This window comes from Peromyscus californicus, unplaced genomic scaffold (assembly GCF_007827085.1).
Source record: "Peromyscus californicus insignis strain IS unplaced genomic scaffold, ASM782708v3 Scaffold_11__1_contigs__length_118956290, whole genome shotgun sequence".
In the NCBI taxonomy this organism is placed as follows: domain Eukaryota; kingdom Metazoa; phylum Chordata; class Mammalia; order Rodentia; family Cricetidae; genus Peromyscus; species Peromyscus californicus.
This window is the reverse complement of record NW_026294402.1, coordinates 113,816,972-113,835,264: the sequence shown is the minus strand read 5'-3', so window position 1 is coordinate 113,835,264 and position 18,293 is coordinate 113,816,972. Positions and strand designations below refer to the sequence as shown.

General features: G+C 48.8%; 1 protein-coding gene across 4 annotated transcripts in view; it reads right to left on the bottom strand.

Moving 5' to 3' along the window:
- Window positions 1-13,677, bottom strand: part of Xylb (xylulokinase) — a 35,348-nt gene extending 21,671 nt beyond the window's left edge. The window contains exons 1-7 of one of the 4 annotated variants that reach the window (XM_052724115.1): window positions 13,504-13,677; window positions 12,295-12,377; window positions 10,903-10,972; window positions 7,513-7,593; window positions 4,618-4,704; window positions 3,980-4,108; window positions 2,385-2,450 (exon numbers count right to left, since the gene is read on the bottom strand). In XM_052724115.1, the coding sequence (XP_052580075.1) occupies window positions 2,385-2,450; window positions 3,980-4,108; window positions 4,618-4,704; window positions 7,513-7,593; window positions 10,903-10,972; window positions 12,295-12,377; window positions 13,504-13,560 (573 nt within the window). In that variant the 5' untranslated portion in view covers window positions 13,561-13,677. The other 3 variants (XM_052724096.1, XM_052724106.1, XM_052724122.1) reach the window with 3 other exon arrangements.
- Between the last annotated feature and the right edge of the window lie 4,616 nt (window positions 13,678-18,293).

The following is an 18,293-nucleotide window of genomic DNA, read 5'->3' as shown; positions in this document are numbered from 1 at the left end:
GAGGACTTGCTTCCACACACCCTAAGCTACAGAACGCTTCCTACACGCACGCACACTCGCACGCACACACGCACGCACACACACACACACACACACACACACACACACAGGAACAGAAGCTGAAACTTCAGCAGGTACTGATAGAGACAAAGTATCCATTCAGAAGCAGCCAGAGTTCTGGGTAGTACTGGTTTAGGCCATAAAGCCATCATGACTGGACCATGAAAGCCAAAGCCCTGTGAACATGCTGCACTTAGGGAGGCTAGTTTTCCATCTGGAATCCATTCACACACCCTCCATTCCTCACTCCTCTTCTGTGTCTTTGGCATTTGGTCAGAGGGAAGTGGACGTGTGGCCACAGAACACAGAATGTGCCAAGACTCTCAAGGCTACCACGAGTTTAAAGACAAAGTGACCCCGGCCCCAGAAGCTACGACACCCAGTCATGCCCCCAAGAGAATCACTGATGGACTGTAAACACCAGCCTGAGAATCTTTAAAGCCACCTTCCCACCCAGGGCTTCTAGACTCGAGAAGAGAGCCATCACCTCTAGTCTCCATTGTGACATACGCCTTGATTCCACACATATAACTTAAGGGGGGCTTTCATTCCTCAACGGCTAATGCTGCAAAGTAATCTGAAACTTGAATCATTAAATAATAAATTGCAGCCAGGTATAGTGGTCTAGCCCTGTAATCTTAGCACTCGAGGCTGAGGCAGGGGTTTGAAGCCAACCCGGTCTACATAGTGAGTTCAAAGCTAGACTAGGCTACACAGCAAACCGTAATCAAAACAAAACACAAAATGCTGCATGTGGCGGGGCACACTTGTAAGTTTAGCTATAATCTGGATGGTGGAGGGGAGGATCAGGAGTTCAAGGTTATCCTTAGCTTCATAGAGAGTTTGAGAACAACCTGGGCTACATGAGACAGTCTCAAAAAAAAAAAAAAAAGTAAATAAGTAAGTAAAAAGAATAAATGTTTATAACTCCTATGGATTTGCCAAACAGGTACAAAAGCACAATATGTAGCTGGCTGTGGGAATCGGCCTTCAAGATGGTCCCTGTTGACCCTTGACGACCCACTCTCTGTGTCGGCAGCACTATCCAAGAGCTGGGGCTTCGGACTGAATCGAAAGGAACAGGTGAGGTGAGCATCAGCATTCGTCTCTCTGTGCTTTCTTTAAGGTTTATTTTTATTTTATGTGTGTGAGCATTTGTCTGCACGCATATATACTGTGCACCCATAGGTGCCTGGTGCTCACAGAGGCCAGGAGAGCAAGTCCAATCTCCTGGAACTGGAGTGACAGATGCCATGTGGGTGCAGGGAACTAAACCCAGGTCCTCTGCAAGAGCAACCAGTGCTCTTAATGTCTGAGCCACCTCTCCAATGTGACCAGCTGCCTCAAGCTCCTGACGCTTCAGCTTCCCTGCCGTGGTGGATTTGCACCCTCAGCCTGTGGGCCAAAGTAAACTCTTCCTTCGCTTTGTTGCTTTTATTGGTTATTTTGTCACAACAAGAAGAAAATTAACTACAACAAGGAGCCAAGCATGGTGGGGCACACCCGTAATCCCAGCACTCAGGAATCTGAGGCAGGAGGATCAAGCCTTGCAGGATAGCCTGCACTACATAGTTAAATGCTGCTGCTGAAAAGAAAAAGAAAAGAAAAGAAAAAATAAGGAAGGAGGGCCAGTAGACGGCCCAGCAGGTTAGGGCACTTGCTACCAAGTCCAACAACTTGAGTTCCGTCTTTGGGCCCCACGTGGTGTAAGGAGAGAACCAACTCCCATAAGCTGTCCTCTGACCTCCACATACATACCCATACATACAAATAAGTAAATGGGATAATTTTGAAAGACAGGAGGGAAGGAGAAAGGAAGAACATCCTCAGCAATTTTATCATTGTGCAAACACCATCCAGTATGTTTATACAAATCTAGACAGGCCAGCCTAGAGCACCTAGGCTGTACGGTGCAGCCCATGGCTCCTGGGCTACTATAGACAACTGTGGCACAGGGCCCTCTGTGGATCCCAAAGTAGAAAAGATAGAGGGGTTTTTGCCTTTACTTTTAATTTGTTTTACTGTATTTATTTATCATGTGTGAGAGGTGCACGCACACCACGGCACATATATGGAGGTCAGAGGGCAGCTTTCAGGAGTTGGTTCTCTCCTTCCACCCTGTAGGTGGTGGGGATCGAACTCAGGGCGTCAGGCTTGGAGGCAAGCACCTCAACCCACTGAGCCATCTCAGCAGCCCCCACTCTGAATCACTTAACACCTACTCACCAAAGGCATTAGCCAATGATGTAAGATGTGTTTGTGTCGAGGTGAGTGTGACAAAAAGGACTGAAGTGTGACTCTGATGAACACGAAGGCTCACCAACCTCGGAGTGTGCGTAGGCCTCGGGGTTTTGCTGGAAAAGCTTTGCTATCTGGTTCCCTGTAAAGCGCTGCAGGGAGAAAAAAAGACCACAGATTCTTAGACACTCAGATCCTGCACAGAATAATCTTAAAGTGAGGTTAGCACAGCATGATCTGGACATGGCATAGAATACCAATAGCTTTGAGAAACCCCCAAATCTAGAAATGCTTGTTACCAGCTCAACATGGGAGACTGTGTATTTTGGCCTTTGAGTCCTGAAAATGTTCTTGGTAATGAGCTCTTAGGCAGCCAGCAATCCCTATGCACCCACAGACAGGGCAGTAACCTCAGCTTACTGGGGGGGGGGGAGGGGGAGAGGTGGTGTCTCACTCGTTAATTAGCTCTGTGACTAGCCCTTATTATAAGGGTCCTTAAAATATATTTACTCGTGTAGTTAGTGTGTATGGGTCTGTGTCTGAGTGTGTATCTGTGCACCATGTGTGCAGGAACCTATAGAGATCAGAAGAGGGAATAAGATTGCCTTGGAGCCACAGGTAGTTATGAGCTGTCATGTAGGGGCTGGGAACCGAACCCAGGTCCTCTGCAAGAGCAGCCAGTGCTGTTAACCACAGAGCCCCCTTCCCAGTTCCGTGAGACCAGAAGCAGGGGCTCAGGTATTCTTGTGGAAACCGTATTCCTAGTTGTTCTAACCCGGTTTTAAAATGTTTTGCCTTAGCTGGGCAGTGGTGGCGCACGCCTTTAATCCCAGCACTCTGGAGGCAGAGGCAGGTGAATCTTTGTGAGTTCAAGGCCAGCCTGGTCTACAAAGTGAGATCCAGGACAGGCTCCAAAGCTACACAGAGAAACCTTGTCTCGAAAAACCAAAAAAATAAAAGAAAGAAAGAAAAGAAAAAATATCCAGGACAGGAAAAAAAATTTTTTTGCCTTTATTTTTACTTTATTTATGAGGGAGTTATATATATGCCTTCCTCACGTAAATAAAATGTGTGTGTGTGTATGTGTGTGTGTGTGTGAATGTCCATGTAGATGCCCAAGGAGGCCAAAAGTGGGTGTCCAATACCCTGGAGCTGGGGTTACATGCAGGTGCTAGTCACCTGATGTCCTGGGAACTGAACCTCTGCAAGTGCAGTATGAACTCTGACCTGCTGAGCAATCTCTAGACCTCCATCCCCCTACTTAAGCCACAGTCATGTGACCCAAGACAGCCAATCACAACGAACTCTGGGACAGTGGCTAAAGCCTTGGGGCCCCTTGATTTAAGTCTGCTGGACTCTATCTCCTTTCAGTTTCATTGCTATCGTGAGGTTACAGACCATGAGTCTGAGGCAGCACACCCCTCCCCCATGCAGTAGATCCAGTGATGGATGCAGTCGTGCTCATACCCCAGCCCTGGCCTGGGGCCACATGCAAGGGCCTTGCCATTGCCTGCTAAATGAGACAGGACAGCCTGGACCACAACCCAGGGCCAACATGTTCCAACCCGGCGTCAGGGAACGACACTAGCATCAGTTCAGATGATCCCTGCCTCCCCGAGGCTGGCTGCCCACTACATCCTCCCAGAGCCGTACTCCCCATCGTGACATGCTTGTCACCTACCTCATAGGCCCGGGACCCTGTGAGGCAGCTGAGAGCCCGGGCCCCACCCACAGCAGCCTCCAGCTGGCGGCACTGGGCTGTGGTACTGGAGTCCATCCATATGGGACAGTTGCTGATGGAGAAGCAGTCCTGGAAAGAACAGCAGAGTTCAGGCTTCCTTCTACCACTGACTACAGGCAACCCTGGGGCTGGTGGTCACACTGCCCATCATATCAGGAAGACCCTGTGGACAGGCCCTCTGCGGGACCAGTGAGGCCTCTCCAGAAAGCCTGAGGCTGGATGATCTCTGTTAAAGACACCCGGGCACATCAGCTACAGGAGGCAAGGCAGCGGGCCACGGCGGCAGCACAGTGCAGGTTTGGAGCTTTGTAGACAGGAGGGAAGGGAAACTGGAGACCCCACCTCCCAGCATCACCAAGGGCCACAGCTGTTCTGTGAAGGAAGGGACTCATTAATGAGGGCGTCATCTGCACCCCTGGGCAACCCCAAGGAGACTTCAGCCTAAGGGCTGAGTAGACCGCATTCCACCTTCTCACACTCATGACAATGCAGAGAAGCCTCAGATTGTAGGGTTCCCTGCACACAGGGGTCCGTCTGCAGGGTTTGCAGAAGTTCATTAGATTCACAAGCATCTTCACCTGCAACTGCTGATGTAACGGGAGAGCTGGCGACAGGCTCGACAACGCCAGGCTGGCTCCAGTCTTCCAGTAAACGCTTCCATGTTGCTGTTGAGGGGAATTCAAGCACATGTTCATCTACCATGCCTGGAGTCACAACCTCCTGCAGACGCAGAGCCAAACTTCAAACCAAAAAAAAAAATATCCAAAAACAACAACAAAAACCAGTCTCCAAGACTCTACCACCTCTCTGTCACATAACTCAGTGCCTTTACGATGCGTGGTTTTCACTTTTTTTTTTTTTTTTGAGACAGGGTTTCTCTGTGTAGCTTTGTGCCTTTCCTGGAACTCGCTTTGGAGACCAGGCTGGCCTGGAACTCACAGAGATCCGCCTGCCTCTGCCTCCTGAGTGCTGGGATTAAAGGCATGCGCCACCACAGCCTGGCGGTTTTCACTTTTATAAAATGAGAAGGAACCCCTTCCTATCACCTCAAAACTTGTAAGGAGGGTTCTGGAACCATCAGTCTGTACTGTGTATCTTTTGTCAAACTGTACTAATTTCTCAAATATCACCCACAGTAGTGCCTGAGGTTGTCTCACGCCATTTATTCACTTAACAAACATATTGGGCAGCAAGATCATGCCAGACACGAGTTAATAGGTTATTATTGACCCTGATGTCCAGGACCATGAACGTGAGTGAAAGAAAGACACAAAAACACAATTACAAACCCTGTGGAGGGCTCAGGCAATGCTCGGTTGTTAAAGTGCGTTTCCTGCAAGCATGAGAACCCAAGTTTGGTCCTGTATTTAAAAAATAACCTGTGGGGCTGGAGAGATTAGTCGGTGGTGGAGAGCATGGCTGCTCTTCTAGAGGGCCTAGCTTCAACTCCCAGCACCTACATGGTGGTTCCCAAACACCTGTAACTCCAATTCCAGAGGATCGGATGTTCTCATCTGGCCTCTGCAGGCACCAGGTGTGCATGTGGTACACAGCCATGCCTGTAGACAAAACACTCATACACAGAAAATAAACAATAAATAAATAAACTTTTAAAAAAAATCTAGAGGGCTGGAAAGATGGCTAACAAAATAACAAAAAATAATAATAATCAAAACAACAAAAATCTGGCATGGTGGTGTGTGCTTATAATCCAGCACTGGGGAGGTGTGGACAGACAGGTTCCTGGGGCTCACTGGCTGGTCAGTCAGCCTAGCCTACTTGTTAAGCTCTAGAAGAGTGAGAGACCCTGTCTCAAAAAATAAGGATGACACCCAAGGTTGTCCCTGACCACCCATATGTACAGACAGACATGGACATATGCACCCTCACACGCAAACCTGTGGAGCCGCAGTGATGAGAAAACAGAGGAAACAGCCGGTGGGTGTACAGACTGGGGCATGGACAGGATGGTAGGACGGAGCTCCAGGAGGAGGAAAAGCTGCAGAGAGCTGGGAACCCGCCGCCAGGTCTGAAGACCTGAGTTTGATCCCCAGCATCCGCATGGTAGAAGAACCAACTCCCAGAAGCTGTCTTGAGACCTCCACACACTTGCCCCGACATAGTGTCACAAATACACACATACACGAAATGTTTTTTGTATTTTAAAAAAGAGTAGCTAAAATTTAAGAAAGTGTATTATGTTCCAGGCACTGTCCTATGTATTTAACAGTCACAGTGACCCTGTGTGAGATAGGGGTGTGGAGGCCCCAGGAGTCTGGGTGATGTGACTTGGGTCAGGCTTCTACGTGGCAGAGCTGGGCACGCCCAGAGCACCTCTTCTAGTTGGCAGCACCACACCAGCCCAGAATCACCACTGGGACCAGAGAACTTGAGGACCTCAGCACAGTGTGTGGCACACACTCGCTCAGTCAATACTCTGGACAACAGGAACACTACAACTTTCTACTGAAAACACTCCCAGGGCTGGAGGGGTGGCTCAGTGGTTAAGGGAGCTTGCTGCTTTGGCAGAGGACCTAAGTTTGGTTCTCAACACCCACATCAGCGGGGCTCACAATTGCCTGCAACTCCAGCTCCAGGGGAACCAACATCCTCTTCTGGCCTCCTAAGGGCACCTGCACTTATGCCACACACACACACACACACACACACACACACACACACACACACACACACACACAAGTAAAAAGAAACACATAAAACTGCTCTCATTGTTAGTATCACTCCTTATTGTTTTTCCTTCCAAGAACTAGAAAGCAATTTTAGTGCCACCAAACAGCCACAATAAATCCATATTTAATGTCCTCTCCATCCCTGTATGGGACCTGTGCATAGTTACCTATCAACTGTCTTCCTTTACTATTGTTTATCTACTGAGTCCTGAGGAGTCAACACCAGGCGTCATGCATGCCAGGAAAGTGCTCTACCACTGAATTATATCCTAGCCTTCTAATTTATTTTGAGATAGGGTCTCATTAACTTGCCCAGGCTAGCTTCAAACTTACCCTGTATAGCCCAGGTAGGCCTTGAACTTACAATCCTCTTGCCTTAGCCTTGCAATTAGCTGGGATTACAGGCCTACACCACCAAGCCCACCTAAATGTCCTATTTATACAACGCCTTATCGTAGAAGCATCTCAGATCCTTTTGCAAGAAGATCAGCCAGACAGCCCCTAAGGTGAACGAGCTGGAGGTACTGTCACTACCAAAGAAATGTGTACTCACTTTTGAGGCTAGCCTGGTCTACAGAGCCAAGTTCCAGGACAGTCAGGGCTATACAGAGAAACCCTGTCTGGAAAAATCTAAAAAGAAAAAGAAAAAGGGAGGGAGGGAGGAAGGAAAGAAAAAGAAAAGAAAGAAAGAAATGCGCACTCCACGGGATGCCATCAGCTCAGCACCCACCCATTGCTGAGACAGCCAAGTTCCCAGGGCAAATGGGGCTGTTGTTGACAAACCTGGCCTGCCCCAGATAAGGCTAGAACTTGAGAGAAGTCAAAGCCAGAAGCCTTCATCTTCTCCAGGATCAGGTCCAGAGCCTGGGAAGAAGAACAGAATCCACCATGACCCAACAGAACCACTGAGTCCTCTATGAACCTTAGCTTAGAAATGTCAAAGCGCCGCAGGGGGAGGGTTATCAACACAGGATCTGTAAGTATCAGGACAGCTAATTAAACAAGCTGGCCTCAGCCACATAAAAGGCTCAACTTGGCTAAACACATTTTTTTTGTTTGTCTGTTTTAAATGTTCATTTTTTTGCCAGACATGGTGGCTCATCCCTTTAATCCCAGCACTTAGGAGTAGGTGGATCTCTGTGAGTTTGAGGCCAGCCTGGTCTACAAAGCAAGCTCCAGGATCGCCAGGGCTGTTACACAGAGATTCCCTGTCTTGAAAAATCCAACAAAACAAAACAAAACAACATTTATTTGTATTGGTGTGTATGTGTATGTGTGTGTGTGAGTGTGTGTCCCGTATGTGCAGGTGCCTGAAGAGGCCAGAGGAGGTCACCTGATCCTCTCAAGACGGAGTTAGATGACTGTGAGCAATCTGGCATGGGTGCTGGGAACTAAGCTCAGGTCCTCTGGAAGAGCAGCAAGCACCCTTAACCACTGAGTCATCTCTCCAGCCCCTATTTTGCTTTTTTGAGAGAAGGTCTCATGTAGTCCAGGCTGGCCCCCAACTCACTATGTAGCTAAGTGAAGGAGTCCTTGCAGGTATCCAGGGAAGCAAACTGCTCGAAGAGATAAGTATGAAAACCTGAGCTAGGCGGTGGTGGCGCATGCCTTTAATTCCAGTGCTTGGGAGGCAGAGGCAGGTGGATCTCTGAGTTCTAGGCCAGCCTGGTCTACAGAGTGACAGCCAGAGCTATAGAGAAACCCTGTTTCAAAAAAACATAAAAAACAAAAAGAAAGAAAGAAAGAAAAAGAAAACCCAGTGCGGATTGGCTTCGTCCACCTGGATCAGACTGTGGGAGTCTAATAACAGGCAGCTTATTCCCAATATATTTAAGCCCAGTATAATTTGGAAAAAAGTTTCCTGGTGCAGTACAACCCCTGGTGCACAAGGAAGCATAATTACATTGAGACTCAACTCAGGGCACAGGTCATCTCTTCCAAGAAGGTGGGTTCTAGAGATAGGCTACCTGTACTAGCTTAATAGAGGTCATTGGCTGTTAGCCACTGCCTGTCCTAGCCGGAGGAGCTTGATACGCCTGGCCCAACAGGTAACACCAGGCTGTGAATCACTTCCAATGCTCAGCTTTCTGGATGGAAGAACAGGTTTTACATCTTCCCCATTGGAAAGACAATCCAGTGTGCTTAGCATTCCTGGTTTCTCTGGAGATCTGCAGACACAAGGACCTTCACGCTATGCTCCCAACAGCTAAGGTGACCTTGAACTCCCGATCTTTCTGCCTCCACCTCTGAAATGCTGGGATTCCAGATATGCACCACCATGCCTACTCTGCCTAAACGAATGTTGAATAAACGAAATCATAAACCATTAATCCTCAGGATTTCCGCCTCTACTTGGCATCCCCTAAGCACTAAGGAAGAACCAGAGCAAACGGCTCAAAGTTTTGTTTTTCTTTTACTTGTATTTCTCCTTCACCATCTGAATGACCCGAGTACGGCAGAGAAGAGCAAGGCAGGCAGGTGTTGGGTGCCAGGCAGAGGAGGGTGCCGGATCCAGACTGTCTGTCCACAGGAGCCTGAGGCGAAAGGAGTGAGGAGAGCTGGTGGTGGTGCTGCCAGGTGCCGTTTAACATGCTCATCCAGCTGGACTCTCTTCCCAGGAGTGGGTGGGACGGGTGGTGGTGTCCAGCAGAGTATGACCTCACGGTCACATGCTAAGACCTCATGGGCTGGGCCGCAGCTAAGTTGGTCAAACACTTGCCTACCATACATAAAGCCCTGGGTTCCACCCCCAAACCACACACTACCAAGCGTGGTGGCACATGATTATTATCTTAGCACTCAGGAGAAGGCTGGGGGATCAGAAGTTCAAGGTCACCCTCAGGTACACAGTGTTTGAGGCCAATCTGGAATACATGAAGACCTGCCTCAGTATGTGTATATTTTATGGAAGATGACAGACAGACAGACAGACAGATATATGAACATTTCACGGCAGGAATCTGAGACTCATCCCAGCTCATATCTTCTGATGGCAGAGAAATCATTCCAGCTTTTGTCTAACCCTGACATCCCCACTCCATGCTGAGATCATTCCGGGCCCTGACAACATGCTTGTCAAACCTCAGACAGGAGGGCAGGGACCGGCAAAGTTGGAAACAAGTCCAGCTCCAGAGGCTGCGACAGCTCAGTGACCACCCTGGCTCCACAGGCAACCGGGGATCTCCTCCCACCTACCCTGACACAGCCCTTAATGTCTGGGACCTCTTGGCCCTTGCCTCTGACCTCCCACTACCAACTTTGGTCTGGCGCCGTCTTCTGGAGTGCCTTTCAGCCAGCCTGTCTGGGTAGAACCCATCCTTAACTCCACTCTTCCGGTGTTTGACCCATGATCGGGCAGACAAAACAGAACTCACTCTAGTTCAGTTTTTAAAAAGAAATAATGCAGGAGGTGGTTCAACAGGAATGGGAGGACTTCCGGCAGATACGCGCGGTGCTGCCTTTGGCTCTGCAGTTGAAGGACTGTGGTGCCACCAGCACATGAGGCAATCCAAGCCCTATCATGTCCATGTTGAACAAATCCTTGCACAGGCCACCAGATCTGGCCAGAGGCGGACCAGGGCGGATGGTCCAACGCAGGCGGGTTTAGCTTGGGGTTGATCTCAGCCTGACTAGCTGATTATAAGACGCCATTCTGAGTGACCATGCTGTGGGGACAAACACTAAGACACCAGGGGACATGCTTGGACTGACATCAGGGACTGGGAAAGCCTGGCTCTATGTCCCTTTAGAGGTGGCATGGGCTGGGGATACAGCTCAGTTGGTAGAAGCTCCAGGACTGCATATTGGACATGCCGCTACACACCTATAACCCCACTTAAGGGGTAAAGACAGGAGGATCAGAAGTTCAAGGTCATCCTTGGCCACATAGTGAGTTCGAGACCACCCTGAGCTATGAGACCCTGCCTTTAAAAATAAATCTTTAAAGGCAGGGCCTGCCAACCTTTGTGGCTCTGGTACCTGGAAGTCCCCTGTGAGTCCTTACAGACAAGGACAGGCATCAGCTAAGGCTGGTCTGCCCCAGGAACCACTCAACTTACTTTAACTCTGGTTAAAGGGTTAAACAGTCTCACCAGATGCCCCACGAGCTGCCACCTTGGGGCCACCAGTGACAGGCCGGATACAGGAGAAGGAAGGGAGCCTCCCTATGCTTACCTGGACCCACATCAGGACTGGAGAGGTGACCGTCAGCCTGTCCTTGTGTACATGGACACCGCCCTGAGTTCTGCAGGGAGAACAGGTATGTGGAATGGAGCTCCAGGGCAGGCTGAGCTCTGAGGAGCTGCCCCATAGTGGTAAGAGACCTCCAGAAAGAGGACAATATCCCTGAGTGCCAAGCAGAAATTATGTACTGACCAGGGGAAGATGTAAAGAAAAGACGTGGGATCTTTTTTCATATGAAACTGGACAGCTCATTTTTTTTTCCAGTTTTCATTTTATCTATATGCATGTGTTTGCCTATATGTATGTCTGTGTACCACATGTGTGCCTGGTACCCTGGGAGGTCAGAATAGGCTATAAGATCTGCTGGAACTGGAGTCATAGGTGGTTGTGAGCCACTGTGTGGGTGTTGGGAACTGAACTCAGGTCCTCTGGAAGAGCAGTCAGTGCTCTTAACTGCTGCGCCATCTCTCCAGCCCCGGGGAAGCATTTCCTAGAAGACACCTCAGAAGACAAAACCTTGCCTAGAAGGCACGGTTGGGCCTCACGACTGAAAACTGGGTGTTGTCGTTGTTTTTTTTCCCCCTCAGAGTCTTACATTGTAGCTCAGGCTGGCCTGATGTGACCACTGGACTCTAGCCAGAAGCATGAGCTGATGGGAACTTTTTTGTTTTGTTTTGTTTTTTGTTTGTTTGTTTTTGAGATAGGGTTTCTCTGGCTAGAACTCATTCTGTAGACCATGCTGGCCTGGAACTCACAGAGATCTACCTGCCTCTGTCTCCCGAGTGCTGGGATCAAAGGTGTGCACCACCCTCTCCCGGCTTTGTGAACATTTTTCTTTATAACTTCAGTCTGTGGTACTCTTTCATTAGCAACGGAAGATAGTCAGGTACAACCATCAAACTTTAGTACAGTGCCTGGTAAAAACAGATCTCAAATGTATGCGTGAATGGATGGACTGAATTAGGAAAGAATAGGGAAGAAATCACTCTCTGTATGGAAAGAGAAGATTCTCAGGGGCGGAGAGATAACTCAGAGGTTAAGACCTGAGTTCGAGTCCCAGCACCCTGTGGTGGCTCACAAACATCTGTAACTCCAGTTACAGGGGATCTGATGTTGTCTTCTGTCCTATGTGGGCCCCAGGCATGAATGTGGTACACAGACATACATGCAAACAAACACCCATACACAATAATAATAATAATAATAATAATAATAATAATAATAACAACAACAATAATAATAATAATAGAAGGTGCTCAAGTTCTACGTAGACCACCTCTCTGGCAGCTGGGTTAAGTCAGAACAGTGTAGCTGATAAATGCAAATGGTTTAGGGAAGATCTCAAACCGCCCACCCACTCACCCATGCATACGAAGTACATACCCAAATTCGGGAAGGTCTCTATCAAAATGCACACTGTCCTCGTAGAAGACGTTCAACTCTACATCAACAGCAACAATTTTAACCTGGAAGACATTTATGAAAATGCTATCTAGGGTTTTCTCAGCCTCTGCTTATGGCCCAAGGGACTTCCAACTTCAGTCATGGTTCACAGAGAGGGTAGCATTGTAACCACAGCAGCAGAAGTTTCATGGGGCACATGTTCAAAGATTTAGTAAAAAGAAAGAAAGAGAGAGAGAGAGAGGGAGAGAGAGAATTAAAGAATGGGAAAGCCAGGTGAAACTCCCACTGTCTATAAAAATCTGCTCCCCAAACAGTGGAGACCAGGATTCTTTATACCTGACAAGGAGGCGTGTCTCCAGGGGTTGTCCCCAGAGCCATGACCATGGTCAAGCCATACATGGCATCCTAATGAAGCCATTCCAAGCTCAGAGAAGATGAGGACTCTCTGAGTCCTATGGGATGTTCCCCTCAGAGACCCGAAAAGTTCTGCCTCTCTTTATCCATCTGAGGAGAGGGGTTTCACAGCCACTGTGTGTGTTCCTCAAGGATGCATATTGAACCCCTCCCTGGGCGTCCCATGTCTACTTGGAAGCCAGGTTATAATTGCACTCAGCTATCTGCTGGAAACACCAACCTCTGACCAGCAGTCCTGGAAGCCTGGACCCTGGCGGGCTGCTGCCAGCCAAGAGAGGTCACTGGGGTGAGGGGGGTGGGGGCAGCGGACGGGCAAAATCCGTTTACACACTAAGCCAGTTCACATTTAAAAACAAAAGGGGCCTGCCATGGTGGCGCCCTCCTTTAAACCCAGCACTCGGGAGGGAAAGGCGGGAGGATCTCTATGAGTTCAAGGCCACCCTGGTCTACACAGTGAGTAGAGGCCAGCCAGAGCTACATAGTGAGGCCTTGTCTCAAAATATAAAAATAAAATAAAAATAGTAAAGGCTGTGATCTGGATCTAGGTTTTGCATGCGCGCACGCCTCTGCCAGCCTGTGGGCTTTTCTGTTTTCGCTGGGTGTCCTGGGTCCCTGCCATTCGCAACCCTGACTCCGCGTGGACCCCTCGAGTCACTTCTCCCCGATGCACGTCCACGGTGCTCCGCGGGGAGGCAGCCGCGGTTTCCGGGAGATCGTGTCTGGCTGGCAGGGCATCGCCAGGCTCCCCCTGGGCGCACCGCGACCCGCACGTACCTGCTGCGTGCTGAAGTCCCAGCCCAGGCAACAGCGCCGGCCCGCGTGCTCCTTCATGGCCTTGGGGGTTCCCGCTGCCGGTCTGTGAGTCCGTCCGTCCGTGTGTCCCGCGGCGGCGAGATTGTCGGCCAGATGGTCGCCGCGCTCCGACACCCGGAGACGCCAGGACCCGCCCCTCGCCACGCCCCGCAGGACTCTGGACTAGAGTCACGAGGCGGTCTACACTCTGGCGCCGCCTGCCGGAGGACGTTAGTAGGACTGGGTCTAGCTGGGGCACTTGATGGTCCCTAGCATTGCGGGTCCCCACCCTGCAGCGCAGCGGCTTCCCTCCAGGTTCACCCCCCTGCCTTAAGAAGGCTTGGCTTTCCTTGGAGACACGTGGGACACAGGTGGGAACTCTGGGGCGACTAGTTTTTGCAGGTCCCTCAGGTGGTTCTGGGCCAGGGAATCTTTTGGAATTGCCTCTTGGGTAGTGGAGTAGCTGTCGACCTCATGGTAGTGACTTGAAGGTCACAAGGAAATGGGTCCTGAGGTTGGAAGACCTAGGCTTTGACCAGCCTTGTCTGTACCTAGCACATCTCACCTCTGGATTTAAAATCAGTGTTCTTGGGTCTGTGAGATGGTTCAGGGGATTAAAGGCACTTGCCACCAAGCATGAGTACCTTACAGAATCCACGTGGTAGAAAGATCCTACACATCTTACAAGTTATCCTCTGACCTCCACACACACAGCATGGCACACGTGCCAACACACACACAAACACACACACACCATAAACAAACAAACAAACATACATACATGTGCCAATAAATAAATAATGGCAACATTTGAGAAAAATCAGAGGTTGTGATACCCCCAAGGATGACTCATTTATCTCGGCTGTCAGGTAATCTATTGGTGGTCTAATGTGTCAGGCAAGGCAAAGCCAGACAAGAACCCAAAGCATGTGTTCATAGAGCTGAAAGCACCTTCTTTTCCCATGGGGACATCTTTCTAGAAATCCCAGGACATCCACCTGCCTACAGGAAGTGCAGGCAATGTGCAGCTGGATCATCAGACCTTCCCTTGCTGAACTCCAGCAGCTTGGAGCTCAGCCTGAACAAGAAGGCACTTAAACTAAGTCCCTGTCCTCCAGGACATTTACTGCTCATTGGGGACACAGGCCCTCAGCAGTTACCACTCAGTATGCCAATGGTCAGACACTGGGACTGCTCAGAAGCAAGTATGTGACCTGCTGAGCACACTTAGTCCTCACAGTCGTTTGACCAACTCTGTAGCACGAAATCCTAATTGGTCTTATTAATAAAAACCCAGAGTCAGATTCAGGGTGAAAGCTGAAAGTCCAGAGAAGCAGAACAGCCAGCCACCAGACTTCTTACCTCTACCAAATCCTCAGCCTGAAAGAGTGCCAGCTCCTGTCTCCTCCTGCCTTATATTCCTCTCACTTCCTGACTCCACCTTCCTAGTGCTGGGATTAAAGGTGTGCCCCACCACTGCCTGGCCTCTATGGCTAACTAGTGGCTTAGCTCCACACCCTGATCTTCAGACAAGCTTTATTTGTTAGATCACAAACAAAATATCACGACACAACTCCATTCTATCTTTTGTTTGTCTGGGCCTTGTATTTTATTTATACTAACTCCATTTGGAAGGAAGGAAGGAAAAGGGAAGAGAGGGAGGGAGGGAGGGAGGGAGGGAGGGAGGGAGGGAGGGAGGGAGGAAATGTTCCCCTAGTCATGGTTGCATATACCTGTAATCCCAGCACTTGGGAGGCCGAAACAAGAGGATCTCAAGTTCAAGACCACTCTGGATAAATTATTGAAACCCTGTCTCAAAATAAAATTAAAAGGGGGCTGAAGAAGCCAGTTGTGGTGGCCATGCCTTCAACCCCAGCACTCAGGAGGCAGAGCCAGGTGGAGCTCTAAATTCAAGGTCAGCCTGGTCTACAGAGAGAGTTCCAGGACAGGCAGGGCTACATAATAAAGAGACTGTCTCAAAATAAAAGGTGGGGTGGGGGTGCTGAAAGCCAAGCTGGGTGTGTTGTTGCATTGTATTTAATTCCAGCACTAGGGAGGCTGGGCAGATGGATCTTTATGAGTTTGAGGCCAACCTGATCTACATAGCAAATTCCAGGTCAGCCAAGGCTACCCTGAGAGACCACCCCCACCCCCACCCCCAAAACAAAAAATGAAAGAAAAAAAGAAAAGTAAGTGGGGACTGAAGGTAGAGACTTTCCCTAACCTGTGCCCTAGAGTCAACCTTTTGTAACTACAAAAATCAAAATCTTAATTAAACTTGGGGTACTAATTTACATCGTAATCCAGTACTTGGAAGGGTGAGACAAGAGGACCATGAGTTTGTGGCCAGCCTGGGATACATAGCAAGATCTGGATCTGTATCGGAAATAATAATCCTCTCTCTCTCTCCTCTTATTTTTTTGTTTGTTTTGACAGTCTTGCTCTATCTCCCAGGTTGGACATATAAAATGTCTGGGCTCAAAAGACCCTTCTGCCCAGCACCGTTGGGTTTACACCCTCCTGCTGGAGCCTCCCCGGTGGCCTGTGACACCAGGTCTGGTGTGACAAAATCTGTTTTATTGTATTTTAAGACAAGATCTCATGTGCCCCAGGTTAGCCGGGAATTCATTGTGTAGCTGAGACTGGCCTTGAATTCCTGATCCTCCTGCCTCACCTTCCCAAACGCTGTAATTGCAGGTCTACGCCACCATACCACTTTGAAATTATCTTTTGCTGTTGTCCAAGGGTCAGCAGATTACCTGGGGATGAGCACATCTAAGCCTAGCTCAGTTGGGGTGGCTCTGCTCCACATGACTCTTGCCCTCCCCCTGAGCTCAGTATGCTGTCTGAGAACACCAGAAAAGAGCTTAGGCAGCCATTTGAGAAGTATGTCCTGTGGCTAGCCCAAAGTCAAGTGGTGGATGAGGCCAGGAAAAGGTGTGGATGCACAGTGGGATAAAGAATGGGGCCAAGGTGGGGCTGGAGAGATGGTTAAGAGCATTGGCTGCTCTTCCAGAGGTCCTGAGTTCAATTCCCAGCAACCACATGGTGGCTCACAACCATGTATAATGAGATCTGGTGCCCTCTTCTGGTGTGCAGACATACATGTAGGCAGAACACTGTATACAGAATAAACAAATAAATCTTAAAAGAAAAAAACAAAAACAAAAAAGGCTCAGGCCTCCACAAGAGGCCACTACAACCAGGACTACACAGTGAGATTCAGGCTCATAAACAAACAAATAAATAAATAAAGCCAATGATGAAATCCCCAACAGGCTACACTACCACCAGGACTACACAGTGAGACTCAGGCTCAGGGCAGAGGGAGGCTGCTCAGAGAGAATTATGAAGAACACATCAAACAACACAGAAATCAGGACAGGCATAAGGTAGAAGCCATCAGAAGAGCCTTCCTGGAATGTGGGACCTTTGGCAGTTACACAGGCCACCAGGAGTGTTAGGCTGAACAGCAGAGAGGCGGATCTTAAGAATTCAGCCAGAAAAGAATCCGCGAGACCCCAAGGACCTTACCGTGTGTCGTGGCCTAAAGAGCAAATACCTATTTCTCTAAGGCTACAGTGCTGACTCCTGGTGAGGCTCTTCCTCAGCTTTGCAAATGGCCTCCTCTGTGTATACGTCCCTAGAGAAAGGGGGCAACTCATGCTGTCGAGGCGTACAGGGAAGAAGACAGAACTCCACCCTGACACACACAGGAGCTTGAGGAGTTCCCGTGATCTTTTAGTTACCTCAACTCGGGCCAAACTGAAATGCCTGGCTTCACAGAAGATAATTTCAGGACTAGCCAGCATACCGTAGAATGTTTCAGGGTTTTTTGTTTTTACATTTATTATTTAGTGTGAGTAATGGTGTGTGTGTAGCAGTCAGAGGACAGTGTGCAGAAACAGGTTCTCTTCTTCTACCCTGCAGATTCTGGGCTCAATCTCAGGTCATAAGGCTTGCCAGCCAGGGCCCTTACCCTCTGAGCCATCTCGACAGCTCAAGGTATTTTAATGTAGACTTTAAGCACAAAAGAGAGAGGTGGGCTGGGGAGAGATGGCTCCATGATTAAGAGCACATACTGCTTTTGCAGAGGAGCTGAATCCAGTACCCACATCTATCTAGCCTGGGCTACAGAGTAAGTTCAAGATCAGCCTGAGCAATTTAGTGATATCTGTCTGAAAATTGAAATGAGTATTGCGCAGGGCAGTGGTGGAAGATGCCTTTAATCCCAGCACTCAGGAGCCAGAGGCAGGCGGATATCTGAGTTGGAGACCAGTCTGGTCTACAGAGTGAGTTTAGGTCAGCCAGGACTGTTAAACAGAGAAACCCTGTCTCGAAAAAACACAAAAACAAACACAAAATGAGGGCTGGAGTGTAGCTCAGCAGTAGTGTACTTGTCCAGCAGGTGCAAGGCCACAGATTCATTCCCCAGTATTGTGAGACAAAAATAAAAACAAACCACCAGAAATTAGGGACTGAATTAGATAAGCCAATTATAATTCAGATTCAATAATTTATTTTATGTATCTGTAATTTTATATTTCTATGCAGAAGACTCCATCTTGGGGTATATTAGAACTTAAATCTATCTTCAGCCTATTGTGACTCAGAAGAAATAAAATTAGTCTTTGAATCAGTGGGAGGCTGTCATGAGAGAAGATAGTATTTTGACCAACTATCGCCATCAGGGCAAGCATCGCAGAAGTCCTGATCCAAGTTGGAGGGGGTGTTGGACCTGCCTTCTGTTAAATGAGTAACTTGTGCAGCTG